Here is an 18,717-nt window from a genome sequence, read left to right on the forward strand (position 1 = left end):
ATTGTTTACAGATTATTTCACTTACAATGAATTATATCACAATTCCAGTGGGTCAAGTTTACATACACTGAGTTGACTGTGCCTTTAAACATCTTGGAAAATGCATGGCTTTAGAAGCTTCTGATAAGCTAATTGACATCATTAGAGTCAATTGGAGGTGTACCTGTGGATGTATTTCAAGGCCTACCTTCAAACTCAGTGCCTCTTTGCTTGACATCATGGGAAAATCAAAAGAAATCAGCCAAGACCTCAGAGGTCTGGTTCAACCTTGGGAGCAATTTCCAAACGCCTGAAGGTACCACGTTCATCTGTACAAACAATAGTATGCAAGTATAAACCCCATGGGACCACACAGCCATCATACTGCTCAGGAAGGAGACGCGCTCTGTCTCCTAGAGATGGACGTACTTTGGTGCGAAAAGTGCAAGTCAATCCCAGAACAACAGCAAAGGACCTTGTGAAGATGCTGGAGAAAACAGGTACAAAATTATCTATATCCACAGTAAAAAGGAGTCATATATCGACATAACCTGAAAGGCCGCTCAGCCAGGAAGAAGCCACTGCTCCAAAACTGCCATAAAAAAGCCAGACTACGGTTTGGAACTGCACATGGGGACAAAGATCATACTTTTTGGAGAAATGTCCTCTGGTCTGATGAAACAAAAACAACTGTTTGGGCATAATGACAATCGTTATGTTTGGAGGAAAAATAGGAGGCTTGCAAGCCGAAGAACACCATCCCAACCTTGAAGCACGGGGGTGGCAGCATCACGTTGTGGAGGTGCTTTGCTGTAGGAGGGACGGATGCACTTCACAAAATAGATGGCATGAGGCCGGAAAATGATGTGGATATATTGAAGCAACATCTCAAGACATCAGTCAGGAAGTTAAAGCTTGGTTGCAAATGGGTCTTCCAAATGGACAATGACCCCAAGCATACTTCCAAAGTTGTGGCGAAATGGCTTAAGGACAACAAAGTCAAGGTATTGGAGTGGCCATCACAAAGCCCTGACCTCAATTCTATAGAAAATGTGTGGGCAGAACTCAAAAAGCATGTGCAAGCAAGGAAGCCTACAACCTGACTCTGTTACACCAGCTCTGTCAGGAGGAATGGGCCAAAATTCCCCCAACATATTGTGGGAAGCTTGTGGAAGGCTACCCGAAACGTTTGACCCAAGTTAAACAATTTAAAGGCAATGCTACCAAATACTAATTGAGTGTATGTAAACTTCTGACCCACTGGGAATGTGATGAATAAATCATTCTCTCTACTATTATTCTGACATTTCACATTCTTAAAGTAAGATGGTGATCCTAACTGACCTAAAACAGGGAATTTTTACTAGGATTAAATGTCAGGAATTCTGAAAAACTTAGTTTAAATGTATTTGGCTAAGGTGTATGTAAACTTCCGACTTTAACTGTATATGACAAAACAGTTGTGCAAATGTTTAACATCGTAATAAAAAGATTAGCATTTTATTTTATTAACAGCTTTGAAATATAAAAATGTTCATGCAACTCTTATGTTTTGCATTTAGATATTAGTTAATATTACATTAACTGGAATATATAATTTCTACAAAGGTTATCAGGTTTACATCATTTGTTACAAGAAGTCAAAAGAAAGATAATACACATACACACACATTGAAACTATTGGTAAAAACAAGCTGCCATCATGACATTGCATTAAGCATTCAATAAGGCTATGTTCTGCAATAGTTTTAAAATCTGAAATTAAACTTACCAAATATATTTGTAGTTATAGACAAACAAAGCCAGTATGTGTGACTTGTTAACAAAATAGCTTTACATATATGTTCACAGGCAAAGAAATTAATACACAAATATAGTTTTGTATTTCAGATGCAACTAGTGATAAAATATGCGTTTTGTATCAGTATTTTGGTCTGTGTCAACTAACCATTACAGTGCATAGTTTGCAAACTTTGCATATAGTAATTCAACTATATAATTCCATAAGATGATGAAGATCAATGGCAATGTTTAGAGGAATGATCTCATTCATGCAAATGCAATGTGATAAAAAATTCTAGTCACTACACATCTCTGAGCAAATGTTATATTACCGGCATGTGCTGATTTGAGCAAACATTTATTGTCTGACAGAAGACTGATAAAACACAGAAAGATCCCGAACAAATCTACATACCTGTATTTCTAATCACAGTTTGCCTTTGCATTCTTTTGTTGAGCAGTGGGTAAATATGTTCTGTGTTGAATGTGATGTGAGGGTATTATATGTTGATACAAATAAATGTTAGACTACTGTTCAATCCACAAATTACAATTTGAGTAAAGAAAATTAAACTCAGATACTCTGTGTAAAATAAACTTATCTGATGCAAAGGGAAGGACAAATTGTCTCAATTCAAACATAAATAATATATACATTATCGTACCTCCAACTTCCGATAATGTGACATAAAAAGGAACAAGAATTGCATTCAAAGAGGTACAAGTACTTAACAGACATACCGATATAATAGCATTGCAACTAAAGTGAATGTATTCAAAGAGCTGAAGAAGGTCTCTAGATGCAAAAGTGTGCTTGGTAATGGAAGTCAGGATGGATGCAGCTTTACCTCCGTTGTGGTGGGTCATCATTCGTGTATGGACTTCTACCTTCTCTTTCAGGGGTTCCTTGGTAGTCCAGCACTCTTTTAGCTTGTTGAATGAAAAAGGACAGAAACAATTCAGGGGGACATTATTTCAGTACACTCCTTCAAGTACTTAAAACCAAAAGTAATATAACGAGAAATAAAAGGACTGACTTACCAGTTCATAATACATCCATTTGTTGGAATGGCTGAAGTCTTATTTGTTTTCACTTATAGATTGAAAGCTTTGAGGCTCGAGTGCAATATCAAAGACCTCTTCACTGACCTGCAGCATCTCCTCTACTCCTCCACCTATTGTGATGCTCAGAACTTCTAAGACATGGGATTTTACTGTGCCAAAATCTTCCTCAGCATCCAGCCACACTTCTTGGTCATTCTCGTCCTCTGTGTGTAGGATAGACTCTTCTGCATTCATCATTACCTGTTCTGCTTCAGGGTTTGGGGAGCACACCACTAGTTCAGTTCGGGTATGCAGTGGTGCTGGAGTCGCAAGCAGTGGTGCTGGAGGGATATGCAGTGGCACTGGAGGGGTATGCAGTGGTGCTGGAGGGGTATGCAGTGGCACTGGAGGGGTATGCAGTGGCACAGGAGGTGCAGTGTCATCTGTTTGCTCAATTTGACTGACTTCACAAAGTTGAGTACTTTCCATTGATTCTGTTGGAACACAGTCAGTATTCACAGCACTTTTTGCAGTAGTACTTGCAATTTCTATTGATTCTTTCAGACAGCTATCAGTGTTCACTGCACTAGTACTTGGAGGTGGCCAAATAGCAAGTGGTGGTGAATCCAATCCCGCAGACACCACTCCAGCGTCTCTGGGTTCAATGTGAAGATGGATATGGACATGGGATTCAATAGATAATCTCTTTTCAAATGATTCAACTGATTCCTTTGCTGATTGTACTACCATTCCAACCAGTTCTTTCTCATGCCCACTGATAGAGTCTGAATCTACTTCGGACGCAATAATAAATTCAGCCTCCGTTGCATAAACTTCTTGCATATTTGACTGCAAACAGGACTCTACAAATGTATTGGGAACTATGTCATCTTTGGCAACCTCGAAAGTAGACTCTGCAAATGTCTCGGGAGTTGTTCTATCCTCACATACTGTATCAACTTTGAGAGAAATTGAGGGCTCAGTTTCTTTGTCTGAAGGTTTGTGCGCATTTCCCTGAGTATTAAGTTCTACGTAGTTTTCAAATAAGTGAATTTTATTTTGCACCTGTGCAGCTACACCTGTACATCCTTGAGCATCTGTAACTGCCACCACTGGTATACCCTCTGGTGATTTAGAAACTTCGGCTTCACTCGTTAATTCAATTTCGGCCTTTTCACTTGATTGTGGTACAACATTGGAGTCAGCTTCTGAGAAGTTCTGCTGTACATGTTGGAGTATTTCTTGAGTTATAATACTGCTTTCCTCTTCAAACATGGCCTCTCTAATATTCTCAATGGCATTCTCACCCTCTCCTTTGTCCTCCATTTTGTCACAAATGTCTATGACTTCCATAACATCGGTTGAAGAAACCACCTTAAGTGCTGTCTCCAGAATCGCTTCAGCTGTCCCAATCTCAGCATTTGCATCCGTCACTTGCACTTGGATCTCATGACCCTTGACATCAGTTAAGACCACAAAAACTGCATCAACAATTGCTTCGCATGATTCAATCACTACATCCATCTCTTGTACTTTGATCTCATGATGAGTGACATCAGTTAAGCCAACTTCAAGCACATTCTCAATAATTACTTGAGCAGACTTTATCTCTGCATCCGCCACTTGTACTGTGATCTCGTGATCATCAGTTGAGCCCAACTCAAGGGTTGTCTCAACATGTACTTCAGCTGATTCAATCTCAGTGTTCACCTGTTGTACTAGAGTCTCGTGATGATTGACATCAGTTGAGACTACCTCAAAAACTGCATCAACATTTGCTTCAGCTGATTCAATCTCAGCGTTCACCTGTTGTACTAGAGTCTCGTGATCGTTGACATCAGTTGAGCTAACTTCAAGCACTGTTTCAATAGTTTCTTCAGCTGACTTTATCTCTGCATCCGTCACTTGTACTCGGATCTCAAGACCATCAACAAACTGTGCTGATGGCACATTCTTCCTCACAACCATGTCCCCTTTCTTTAGTGTCTGAACCATAGAAGAGTCTACAAGTGGGCTTAGAGCACCCACACAATCCATTTTCTCTGGGGATTCTACTTCAGGTGCCACTATGCCAATCAAAGATTCCAAAACATTTGATGATTCTAACTTCAGAACGTCAGGCATTGCAGTAGCGACATCTTGAACATCAGATGTGATTGTTTCTGCAACTGGTGCATTCTCCGTGTCTGCAGAATCCTCCGAAACATCCATGAATTCCTCTTTTTCTTCTTTAAGAGTGATCTCCGTGAGAGCCTGTGTGAAAACAAGTTTGTCTGTAACCGACACTTCCAGGCGCTCTGTATCAGGCTGTGGAGTGTCTTCTGCTATGGCCTTTCCTTCAACCTGAGCTACACCCTCTTCTGAATTAACAGTGGCTACAAGTACTGGTCTTACCTCTTCTAACTCGTTTACCAATTCTGTTTGTTGGTCCTTTTCAATTTCTATATGCATAATTGGAATTGATTCATCTTCAGTTTTGTGTACCTCATCTGTAGTGATTCTTGCAGCACCAGACTCTTCAGTTTCCTCAGGTGCCAACTCTGTGGGTACTACCTTTCTGACTTCTAATGGACACTCCACCACATGAGTCACTGGGCTTTCATCAACAGCATCTATTTGTTGTGACTCTTCACCTGTGCAGATTGTAACTGCGTCTGATTTTTCATGAGCTGTCAAAACTGTTGCTTCCGTCTCTTTTGGTGTCTGTAATATTTGTGGAGAAACTGAAACGGTAACTGCTTCCAAGTGCGGGTCTTTTGTAATTACCGATGAGAGAGTTGGGGTTCTGTTAATGGTTTCAACAGCCTCATGCAGAAGTACCTCTGTGTCTTTCAACTCGTATTCTGCAGGCACAGGTGTTGTGTTGCCTGATGTTTTGGGAGACTCCTCTGTCAGCTGTGACACTGCTGAAACCATTTCTGTTGATTCATCATCTAGAGGTTCTGGGGCAGTGACTGCTTCAGATGTCAACTCGATTAGGTCCTCGGCTATGGTATCGTCTCGAGTGGCTTCTTCAGCAGTGGACACTTGTGTGGCAATGGTCTCCTCTATTACGCCTTCCTCAGGTATATCACTGAGTTGCTGATGTTTACTTATGAATTCCGTAAGGTCCTCAAAGTATTTTGTAGCAGTGGGGGATGATGATGGGGCCAACTGCTCCACAGTATCTTTGGCTTGAGCCTTCTCTGCTTCAGTGGGCAGGGTGTCTTTGGGTATGGCCGATTCGGAGACCAGCCTAGAGACATCTGGCTGGGTTATTTCTTCTGTAATGTGTAATGGAGTTTCTATAACAGCCTCAGTTAATATTATGTGTTTCTCTCCTAGGTCTTCTGCATCAAACTCGGACATGGGGACCACTGCTGGTGTTTCAGAGTCCTCCTCATCATCCGATCCAACACCTTTATCTGCCTCGTCAGAAGATATTGGTTCCTGCTTTCCTCCATGCTTTTGCTTTTTGCGTCCAGGGATGAGTTTCTTTAGAGAAAATGAAGACTCCTCTTTGGTGATTTCGCTGTCAGATGCCACCTGCTCTGGTGAGCTAACTTTGCTGGCCTCCTCGGTTTTTGCCTTCCTATTTGAGGTGACCAGCTTTTTAAGGGATTTCCATGTTGACCCCCCTTCACTCCCTAAGGGACTTACAGCCTCTTCAAGGGAAGAGGTCAAATGTTCATAACCTCCCTCCTGAGAACTGTCCAGTGGAGACTCTGCAGTGTTTCCAGGTTCACTTAGTGTTTCACCTTCATTCATGGGTGCTTCCTCCTCTGAGTCAGATGTTTTTCTTCCCCTCCTCTTTGCAGATCCACATAGGAGGGCCTCCCAAGAAACAGATATTTCTACTTTCTTTTTGGTCTCTTCTGTGAAACGTTCTAGTACCTGCTCTCCTTCACTTTGTTTTGGCTCCTCATGTGCTAACTCATCCTCACTCTCAGAAGATCTTTTGGGACATCTTATGGGCGTCATTAGCTTTTTGAAAGAAGTCCAGGTGCCATCCTTTTTCCTTTCACCGTCAGAGGTTACATCACTATCTGATTCGTGGCTTGACCCTAACAGAGCAGACATTTTTACCTCCTCTGCTGCTAATTCTTCTGTTGAAGAGGCAGGATGTTCTCCTCTCTGATACTCCTCTGACTCTGTGGATGACAGTAAATCCTCAGTAACATGCTCACCAGACCTGGTCAACTCATCTGATTTCTTGCCTCTCCGCTTCCTAGAAAGCTTCTTCAAACCAGCCCCATATAAGAGCTTCCTGAGTGGACTTCCTTGGTTTTTAGATTTCTCTTGTGAGCTAAGAAGTTCAGCTTCATTTGAGATAACTGTGTGGAATCCCAAAGAAGGAGACTGCTCTTCTTGGACGGGACTTCCTTGGCTTTTAGCTTTCTCTTGCGAGTCAAGATGTTTGGCTTCATTTGTTTCAGCTTCATTTGAGGTAACTGTCAGTAATACCTCAGGAGCTGGCTCCTCTTCAGGAACATGTTCTGTGACTGTGACAAATCCCCATGAATGAAACTGTCCTTCAAGACTTTCCTGGCTTTTAGCTTTCTCTTGAGAGCTAAGTTTGTCTTCATTTGTTTCAGCTTCATTTGTTAAAACTGCTACAAATCCCAAAGAAGGAGATTGCTCTTCAAGAATATCCTGGACTGAAGTTCCTTGACTTTTAGCTTCCTCTTGAAAGCTAAGAAGTTTAGCTCTATTTGAGATAATTGTCTGTAATTCCTCAGTAGCTAGCTGCTCTTCAAGGACATCCTCTCTGTTGTCACTAGTTTTAGGGACATTACTCATCATCAGTTCAGGGACATTGGATGTCTCAGCCATCAGGGAATCTGTTCCTGTCTCTTGAACTTCATTCTCATTTTGTTTCCCCTCAATGACCGGTATTGTCTCAACATCTGGACTGATCTCGTCTTTTATTTGTTCTTGCTCAAGACCAGCTTCCTCTGGTGTATTTACATACTCCTGTTTGTCAATGCTTTGCAGTTCGTGTTCTTTCTCAACAGTTTCATCTTTGGGCGTTTCCTCTCCTAAATGTGTTTTCTTTTTCTTTAAACCAGCGAAGATTCCTGTGGTGAAAAACTTCTTAATCGGGGATATAATTTCTTCTTCAACATCCGGAATGGTTGGTGCTGGTGTGTCTGTCTCTTCAGTAGGGATGACTTCCTCCTTGACTTCGTCCTTGGGTTCCTCATTGACTTCTTCCTTGGGTTCTGTCTTGGGTTCCTCATTGACTTCTTCCTTGGGTTCTGTCTTGGGTTCCTCATTGACTTCTTCCTTGGGTTCTGTCTTGGGTTCTTCCTTGACTTCTTCCATGACTTCCTCCTTAGGTTCCTCCTTGGGTTGTTTCATGGGTTGCTTGACCTGCTTGTGTATTTTTCCTGTCAGGAAAAAACGTTTAAATGGAGACATTTCCTCAACTATTGGAATGGGTGTGGGTGGGGCCTCTCCCTCTGCCTGTGCCACTTCTTCAGGTGTGATTTCCTCCTTTGATTCTATCATTTCAGTGGTCTGTTCCTTGGTGGTTTCATTATGGAACTCTTCAAATGTGAGGTCCGTCATCGTAGGGTGAGAGGTAGAATCATCAGCCGGTTCCACTGGTGAATCAGCAACAACGTTGTTCGGTGCTTCGTCAATATTTGCTTCTATTGTATCATCTACAAGCTCTGGTGTATGGCCAACACATTCTTTTATCGTATCATCAGTCAGATCCTCAGGTGTGCTCTGCCCAGTATTCTCCTCAGCATTATCTATAGTGGTCTCCTCTGTATCTTTGCTGTCTTCGGGAGTACGTGCTTCGCCCTCTTCTTTCTTAGGGCTCACTTCTGGTATTGTGTCAGAGTCTTTTTTCAATGTGAATTTTAAACCAATTGAACTGAAGAACTTTTTAAAACTATCATTGACTTCATTCAATTTAACATCTGTTTCAGTCTCATTTGTTGATGCTTCGTCGTCTACATCCGGTGATTCCTTGCCATCACTGTCTGTGTTTTCCAGAGGAGGTACCTCCTCTGTGAGAGTCTCTATCATCTCCGGAATGTCCTCTTTCTGAGAAACGATAGATGAATTTGCCTCATCAACTGTAATGAGAAACAAATATGCATTACTCAAAACTATTCAATTGCGGGCTAATTGCCTGATTCATATGAATAGCTAATAATTATAAACTACTTAACTCTTTACAGCCCCCTATAAAGCTTAATGTGAAGTGTTAACCAATATCATAACATTGTAAAAACTTGAGGAAACAATTGAACTCTTTATCAAGAAACCAAAAGCAAATCCTTTCTCATACAGACACACACAAACTAACGCTCTTCCAAACTGTGATGACTCACCCTCTGCAACGACTCCATCGTCACACAGGACATTGACCTCCTCAGTCTTGTCCTCTGCTTTTTCACTCAGTCCGGAGATCTGTCCATTCTTTTGGAGTAACTAAAATGGAGAAGGGAACATTTTAGATATACCAGTGCATTTGGAAAGTATATAATTTTTCAACGCCGATACCGATTATTGGAGGACCCAAAAAAGCCGATACCGATTAATCGGACGATTTTTATATATATATTTGTAATAATGACAATTACGACAATACTGTATGAACACTTATTTTAACTTATTTTAACTTAATATAAATAAAATCAATTTGGTCTCAAATAAATAATGAAATATGTTCAATTTGGTTTAAATCATGCAAAAACAAAGTGTTGGAGAAGAAAGTAAAAGTGCAATATGTGCTATGTAAAAAAGCTAACGTTCACGTTCCTTGCTCAGAACATATGAAAGCTGGTGGTTCCTTTTAACATGAGACTTCAATATTCCCAGGTAAGAAGTTTTAGGTTGTAGTTATTATAGGACTATTTCTCTCTATACCATTTGTATTTCATATACCATTGACTATTGGATGTTCTAATAGGTACTTTAGTATTGCCAGCCTAATCTCGGGAGTTGATAGGCTTGAAGTCATAAACAGCGCAATGCTTGAAGCACAGCGAAGAGCTGCTGGCAAATGCACGAAAGTGCAGTTTGAATGAATGCTTACTAGCCTGCTGCTGCTTACCACTGCTCAGTCAGACTGCTCTATCAAATCATAGACTTAATTATAATAACACACAGAAATACGAACCTTAGTTCATTAATATGGTCATATCCGGAAACTATCATTTCGAAAACAAAACGTTTATTATTTCAGTGAAATACGGAACCGGTACGTATTTTATCTAACGGGTGGCGTCCATAAGTCTAAATATTGCTACATTGCACAACCTTCAATATTATGTCATAATTATGTAAAATTCTGGCAAATTAATTACGGTCTTTGTTAGGAAGAAATGGTCTTCACACAGTTCGCAACGAGCCAGGCGGCCCAAACTGCTGCATATACCCTGACTCTGCTTGCACAGAACACAAGAAAAGTGACACAATTTCCCTAGTTAATTAAAATAAATTAATGTTAGCAGGCAATATTAACTAAATATGCAGGTTTAAAAATATATACTTGTGTATTGATTTTTAAAAAGGCATTGATGTTTATGGTTGGGTGCACATTGGTGCAACGACAGTGCTTTTTCTGCGAATGCGCTTGTTAAATCACCCGTTTGGCGAAGTAGGCTGTGATTCAATGACAAAATAACAGGCACCGCATTGATTATATGCAACGCAGGACAAGATAGATAAACTAGTAGTATCATCAACCATGTGTAGTTAACTAGTGATTATGATTGATTGTTTTATATAAGATAAGTTTAATGCTAGCTAACACCTTACCTTGGCTCCTTGCTGCACTCACAAACAGGTAGTCAGCCTGTCACGCAGTCTCCTTATGGAGTGCAATGCAATCAGCCATAATTGGTGTCCAAAAATGCAGATTACCGATTGTTATGAAAACTTGAAATCGGCCCTAATTAATCGGCCATTCCGATTAGTCAGTCGGCCTCTAAATTCAGACCCCTTCCCCTTTTCCACATTTTGTTACGTTACAGCCTTATTCTGAGAAAAAATAAGAATCCCACACACTGCTCTTGATAGTATCACTGCTCTTGATAGTATCACTGCTCTTTAATAAGCTTACATATCGGCCTCACAACCTTTGTCAGAGCTTTACATTACAGCCTTATACTAAAATGTATTTAAAAAAACATTTCATCAATCTACACACAATACCACATATTGTCAGAGGTGAAAACAGGATTTTAGAATTTTTTGAAAATGTATTAAAAATAAAAAACAGATGCAGTCCTATGGTAAATTCAATTGATTGGACATGATTTGGAAAGGCACACCTGTCTGTATAAGGTCCTACAGTTGACAACGCATATCAGAGCAAAAACCAAGCCATGAGGCCAAAGGAATTGTCCGTAGAGCTCCGAGACAGGATTGTGTCGAGGCACAGATCTGGAGAGGGGTACCAAAAAATGTCTGTACCAAAACATGTCTGCAGCATTGAAGGTCCCCAAGAACACAGTGGCCTCCATCATTCTAAATGGAAGAAGTTTGGAACCACCAAGACTCTTCCTAAACTGAGCAATCGGGGGAGACGGGCCTTGGTCAAGAACCCGATGGTCATTCTGACAGCTGCAAAGTTCCTCTGTGGAGATGAGAAAACCCTCCAGAAGAACAACCATCTCTGCAGCACTCCACTAATCATGCCTTTATGGTAGAGGGGCCAGATGAAAGATTAATGGAGCAAAGTACAGAGAGATCCTTGATGAAAACTTGCTTCAGGGGGCTCAGGACCTCAGACTGGGGTGAAGGTTCACCTTCTAACAGGACAATGACCCTAAGCACACAGCCAAGATAACGCAGGAGTGGCTTCGGGACAAGTCTCCTGAATGTCCTTGAGTTGCCCATCCAGAATCTGGACTTGAACCGGATCGTACATCTCTGGTGAGGCCTGAAAATAGCTGTGCAGCGACGTTCCCCATCCAACCTGACAGCTTGAGAGGATCTGCAGATAAAAATGGGAGAAACTCCCCAAATACAGGTGTGCCAAGCTTGTAGCGTCATACCCAAGAAGACTCGAGACTGTAATCACTGTAAAGGGTCTGAATACTTATGTAAATGTGATATTTCTGTTTTTGCTTTGTCATTATGGAGTATTGTGTGTAGATGGATGCGGAATGGAAAAAACTATTTAATCAATTTTTAGAATAAGGCTGTCATGTAACAAAATGTGGACAAAGTCAAAGGGTCTAAATACTTTCCGAATGCACCTTGTCAGGACGTTGCCATCTGTGGATACAGCAAGCCCCATCCCCCTCTCCCTGTCTCCTACACACAGGCTGCTGTGGTCAGAGAGAGGTTGTAAATTCCAGGAGGAGATTATCCCCTCATGGCCACAGGATAGAGACAGAGTGAATTTTCATAGAGAACAAAGGAATTTCTTCCACCTCACAGAACTTGAGGTCAAGAACAACATTTATGTTCCGGAGAAGGTATAAACGATCGGTGAAGAATCCAGCTTCGAACTGGTCTGTTTGGTACAATTTGGTGCAACTCATGGGAGACAATACGACCACATTACCATAACGCTGCTTATATAATAGCCTCAGATATGAGGTTTACATCTATTTGTTGTATAAGATGAATGAGTGAGGATGATACTGTTTGTAAAATTGTGTAAAGTGATTTTGGACTGTTTAATGAAGGAAACTACAATTCCCTTTTGAGTTTAACTAAATCAGAGGACCGCCCATTAGCCCAGTAGGGTCGGGCATCCTAAGACAGGCCCTTTTCTGCAACTCCTGAATAAAACCCCCACTTTGAGAATTTCTCAACAGACCATGTTTCCCTCAATTACGAGAGGACAAAGGTTGCAGACCAGACTGCTGAATCTTTTAACCATCCCACGTGGTTAAACACTTAGAGTATCGATACTGACAGAATAAGATCAAGTCTTTGATATTAATTACTAGTCTGCAGCTAGGAATTCGGTATCATTGAACGCGAAGAACGACAACCGCCGACACATATATCCATAATAACATGAATGAATGTCACTCTGAACTACCCATTCTAACCACGACAGAGAGGGAGGACAAACTCTCCAACAGAAACGAACTTTTCAGCAGAGACCCCGACGACACACTGAGCGTAAATATATATATTGATTGCAATTGTTCGCGAATGAGTGAGCGTTCATGTGCAAAGGATTAGTATTTCAATTGTTATAATTATCAACTGTGTGTTGTCTTATCTCAGTCGACCCCCACTTCCCTTTTGTACACCAAGCTGCCATGCCGGTTTAGCCCACTAGGGCACATTACCCTATCATTTCTTTAACCATATTTACTTTGTTTGTTTGTGTGTGCACTTCTGTGATTGTTTAGTTAGTTAATAAATAAATGATTTAAGACAATTGATGTATGGATGACTCATAGTGAAGACTGTGTTCGTGCAGATAACCAACAATTTACGACGTTTGGACTGAGACTAACGTGAGGTAAAATAAATAAATAATTAACTCAGAAGACTATTGATCAGATATGAAAATATCTGGAAAGTTATATTAGGAAAATTATAACTTTGTAATCTGAATATTTTCCTTGGTCCCCCGACTTCCTAGTTAATTACAGTTACATGATTAATCAATTTAATCGCGTAACACTAATTACAGAGAATCTTTGATAAAAACTAAAAGTCTTTATTTAATGATAGTAAAGACACGACAAACTTATACACAACATAGCTTAAATGTATGAGAAGTCACTCAGTCATATTTCCCTTGGGAGAAAGGGGGGGCAGCATGTTATCTTGTAAAATGATGTATTGCTTTTAACTCAGGAACCAGGATGTCCTCCATGAAGTTAGGATAATTTTGCATTCTAGAAATCTGATAATTTACCTCCTCAGACAAGTGATATTGGAAAATGTGGGTTACTAACGGGAACCACGGCCACAGATAATTAACAGTAACTTTTGTGCTGTGTTGAAATGAATTTTGAGGAGACACCTACAGTATGATGCTCGCCATTCTATGACAGCTAGACAACGATGAACTAAGCAAATGTGCATGGGGGGTGTCGTGGGGGGTCATGGGGGTGTCAAATTAAATTAAACAATGAAATGTTTCAGTCGCCATGTTGCATCACTGTTTGGGGATCAAGTCACTCAATTCATGCATTGTTTTGACCTTGTTGTCCTGCTGACCTATAACATTATAATAACACTGTAATGAGAAAATATAACATTCCAGGACAAAAAATGATGCTGCCAAACACACAGTAAAGTACACGTCTTCCTTCATTTATTTCTATAATATGGTAATGTATGATGCTTTTGCTACACTGTTTTTGGACTAAATTGCATGAGACAAGGTGCAAAATAAACATTGCACATTGGTTCTTCATTTCATGACATTCATGCTTTTACATTGTGACATAATCGCGTGACTTTTACTGACAGACTGAACAACCACAGCTACTTTCCCTGTTTTGCCGTCAGTCTTCACTGAGTAAAGCAAAGTGAAGCCTTCTACAGACTAAGTACCTCTTCAGGTTCTGTCCTAAATGGCACCCTCCTATTCCTTATTTAGTGTATTACTTTTGACCAGAGCCCTATGGGCCTTGGTCAAAATTAGTGCACTAAATAGGGAATAGGATGCCATTTGGGATGCATACATTGTCTATTTATAGAGAAATTTGGCTCAGTTGGCTGAATCATAGCTGCTGCTGACTCATGATTTTATCCATCCCTGCTGTGGAGTGATCCTCTAAAACAGCATATACTCACTCACACACAGAGAGAAAGAGAGAGAAACCCACTAAAATGCTCTTAGGACAAAACCTGCTGTCAGCAACAAAGCTGTTGCTGTTGTTTACATTTAATTCCTTAAAGAATATCGAAATTTGTCATCAAATCAAAACAAAAGAGAGTAGAAGTGATCATGTTCGGTAATAACTTATCGTGAATATGCATTGATTAACTATTTATCAGTGTTCACATACCAACCAAAAAAACCAAGTATTGAATTATTTTATTTATCAACGTTTGTTAAGCATTTATAAGCATGCTCATTTACACATGCACATTTAGAGGAATTTATAACAGCTTAGTCACGAAAGTTACAAGGTGTAACAAAAGTATTTATTTATGAATTTGAGTCCCCAAAGGCACAGCTAACAGACTTCCTGCACATCCACAGCAGAGTTCATCATGTCTTGTTACAGTATGTAGATAATCAATGTAGCTCTACACAGAGTGCAGATAAGGTCAAATTCTATATCTCTCCCTTCAGGGACCCAAGCTTAACTTAGATACATCTAAGAATGAAAGGTCATTGTTCCACTAGTAGCGTTTTCCACTGGAATTCTATTATATGGTCTCCAGCAACTGAAACAATATGGTAGAAAGTTTAAAAAACTGGCCCATGATAATGCAAAAAATGTACTTTCCAATGACAGAGAAGATGGTCTATCTCTTTACCAGGTTAGTCCCACTGAGGATGACATATTTATCCCAGGGAAGACCTGGCTAAGAGGCAACGTAATAATATCAACACACAAACAAAAGCCAAACATTAACTTGCAGAGAAGTGGCAAAAAGGGCAGTGACACAATGTGTGATTGAATTACTTGTTCCTTTTATTTCTCATTCATATTCGTAATTGTTTTCATATTTGTAATTTTAAAGTGCATTGTTGGTTAGGGGCTTGTAAGTAAGCATTTCACCGTAAGGTTGTTGTATTCGGGGCACCGTGACTAATACAAATTGATTTGAATGTGAACAGTCAGGCCCCTTACTGAGTTGTAATGTATTCCCCTGTCTTTGACCAGGCCTATTGACTTGAAGTCATAGGTCGCCTAGTAAGATCAATAAAAATAAGCTATGGTCATAGAATTAGGAATTGGACATGAACCTTCTTATGATGGTATAAAGATCAGCCATTGTGGTCAGGGAGTTGGTCAACCATGGTTTGCCAGTGCTGTGATAAGATATTGTGTAAAATAACATAATAGCCCTACAGTTTTAAAGGAATGATTCCATAAATGTTTCAAATTAACTGCCAATATGCCAACATTCCATTCAAACAGTGCAGTCAATCCACAGCCACACACTGGGTCAAATACTATTTAATAGGATCACTATGGTTATGATAGCCTATGTATTGTGAGCATTATATTGACTCCATGTTATTGGAGGTAGCCTAGGAATTAAGAAAGTCTATAGAAATAAACAAAAGAATAGCCTACGTGTACTGTATCTAGTCATATCTAGAACCAAAAATAGAACACATTTTACAATGGAGATACACTACATGAATCAAAGTTTGTGGACACCTGATCGTCAAACATCTCATTCCAAAATCATGGGCATTAATATAGAGTTGGTCCACCCTTTGCTGCTACAACAGCCTCCACTCTTCTGGGAAGGCTTTGCACTAGATGTTGGAAAATTGCTGCGGGGACTTGCTTCCAATCAGCCACAAGAGCATTAGTGAGGTCGGGCGATTAGGCCTGGCTCGCAGTCTGCGCTCCAATTCATGCCAAAGGTGTTCAATAAGGTTGAGGTCAGGGCTCTGTGCAAGCCAGTACAGTTCTTCCACACCGATCTCGACAAACCATTTCTGTATGGACCTCACTTTTTTGCATGGGAGCATTGTAATTCTGAAAGAGAAAAGGGCCTTCCCCAAACTGTTGCCACAACGTTGGAAGCGCAGAATCGTCTAGAATGTTATTGTATGCTGTAGCATAAAGATTTCCCTTCACTGGGCCAGAACCATGAAAAACAGCCCAGACCATTATTCCTCTTCCATCAAACTTTACTGTTTGCACTATGCAGTGAGGCAGGTAGTGTTCTCCTGGCATCCGCCAAACCCAGATTAGTCCGTCGGATAGCCAGATGGTGAAGCGTGATTCATCACTCCAGTGTGCTTGTGTGGCCTACCACTTCGCGGCAGAGCCGTTGTTGCTCCTAGATGTTTCCACTTCACAATAACAACACTTAGAGTTGACCGGGGCAGCTCTAGCATGACGGTACCACGTTGAAAGTCACTGAGCTCTTCAGTAAGGCCATTCTACTGCCAATGTTTGTCTATGGAGATTTCATGGCTGTGCACTTGATTTTATACACCTGTTAGCAACGGGTGTGGCTGAAATAGCCGAATCCACTAATTTGAAGGGGAGTCCACATACTCTTGTCTATATAGTGTATATTGTATAATCTCAGATTGTAAAACGTCTTCTCTTTTTAGTCATGGATATGGCCAATATGTATCCTGGAAACATAATAGTTGGATAGTTTCCAATCGTGAACCATTTAAACCTTTGCATTTTATATAGGCCTATTTCCTGTGTCCAAAATACAGTACTTTAATTAATTCAAATAATGTGGAATGCAGTGGAATACTTAGCAGATAAAACCAATACTGTATCAACTGCAACTGGTTGTGTTTTTGTTCAACTAAGTATTTGGCACTGGGGCTCACTCACTTCAATCAACTGAATGACAAGCCGTGATAACAGTGATAACACTGCAGCCCGACCAGAATAACACTTCACAGACAGTTGAGAAGCATCCCCTCATTATTGTTGTGGGTTTAATTATCGATAGAAGCCTTTCACTAAATACCAGGAGACATAAATACATTATCTGATTAAAATAGGCTAATAATGACCGATCATTTGATAAGAATAAATAATAAGATACATTTATCATTAAATGAATGTATCAGTGTGTTGATTATCTATGCAATCCTCTGTCCATTCCTTTAAAACACTCCAAAAATTCCACTGTTGCTATTTAGGGATATAAAGTCTACAAATTGATGATGCTGTAGATAAATAAATATGTTTCACGTTGGTTAGTTATTAATACATCAGTCTGCTATAATTTATTTTTTACCTTCGCATCAATACTCTCGCCATCCTGGACATTGTTCGCACTTTCCTCATTCGCCACAGTGTCCCCGTCCTCGCTCTTGCTGCTACCCTCCGGCCGCGTAGATTCAGTCGCACCCATGATCAAAACTATAGCGGATCTCGCTCCTGTCCTGTGTGAGTTGATGCCGACGTCAATGACACAGAATATAGCCAAAAATGAAAACAGCAGCAAAAGCTGTTGGGTATGATAGCTCTGACGCTGTGGCTTTCAAATGGTGCAGTCCGGCCCTCTTGTAAACTATTTTAGAAAAACACCCTCCCCGTTAACACATGTAGCCTACGACTCAGTACGGCACGCCTTGCCTTGCTGCATCAAGTCTTATGAGTGCAGAGAGACGGAGAATCTGTCCTGGGATGACTATTGCAACAAGCATATCGGGCACTGGCAGAGAGGGCCAGTCGCACGCAGCTATCTTCCATTTAAGATGGGCTCTAATACTAAAATAAATTCAATCAAGAGCTCCATTTAAAGGTGAATATCTGAATCTGATTCATACACGTACCTCATCATTATAAACTAGGCCTATATACACTCCCCATTTAAAGGTGTCATTAGTATTTTCGACACTTGTATATTTATTAAAGTAGTCAAACGTTTCGTATTTGGTCCTATACTAGCACGCAATGGCTACATGAAGCTTTTGACTCTACAAACTTGTTGGATGCATTGCAGTTTGTTTTGGTTGTGTTTCAGATGACGTTGTGCCCAATGGAAATGAATGGACAATAATGTTTTGTGTCACGTTGGAGTCACTTTTATTGCAAATAAGAATATAATATGTTTCTGAACACTTCTACATTAATGGTGATGCTACCAAGATTGCAGATAATCATGAATGAATCGTGAATAATGAGTTAGAAAGTTACGGAGGCACAATGATCATACCCCACCCAACATTTAACACAACATGAACATGGACTGTCTGTTTTAGTAACATTTTTTCCAAATTCTGGTTTTGGCAGAAACTGCAGTCACCATTGAGTATTTACGTTTTGAAGAAAATAACCTGTGTGTGTTTGTTTTTTTATTGAACATAAACTA

At 40.3% G+C, this 18,717-nt stretch overlaps 1 protein-coding gene across 1 annotated transcript; it reads right to left on the reverse strand.

Annotated features, from left to right (window-relative positions):
* Positions 1–1,450: 1,450 nt before the first annotated feature.
* On the reverse strand, positions 1,451–18,066 carry LOC115138743 (A-kinase anchor protein 12-like). Its single transcript, XM_029675906.2, has 4 exons — positions 17,638–18,066; positions 9,132–9,231; positions 2,803–8,873; positions 1,451–2,691 (listed from the first exon to the last, which is right to left on the reverse strand). The coding sequence occupies exons 1-3, from the start codon at positions 17,752–17,754 to the stop codon at positions 2,842–2,844; spliced, it is 6,249 nt and encodes a 2,082-aa protein (XP_029531766.2). The 5' UTR covers positions 17,755–18,066; the 3' UTR covers positions 1,451–2,691; positions 2,803–2,841.
* Positions 18,067–18,717: the final 651 nt, after the last annotated feature.

The sequence above is a fragment of the Oncorhynchus nerka genome, linkage group LG12 (assembly GCF_034236695.1).
Source record: "Oncorhynchus nerka isolate Pitt River linkage group LG12, Oner_Uvic_2.0, whole genome shotgun sequence".
In the NCBI taxonomy this organism is placed as follows: Eukaryota; Metazoa; Chordata; class Actinopteri; order Salmoniformes; family Salmonidae; genus Oncorhynchus; species Oncorhynchus nerka.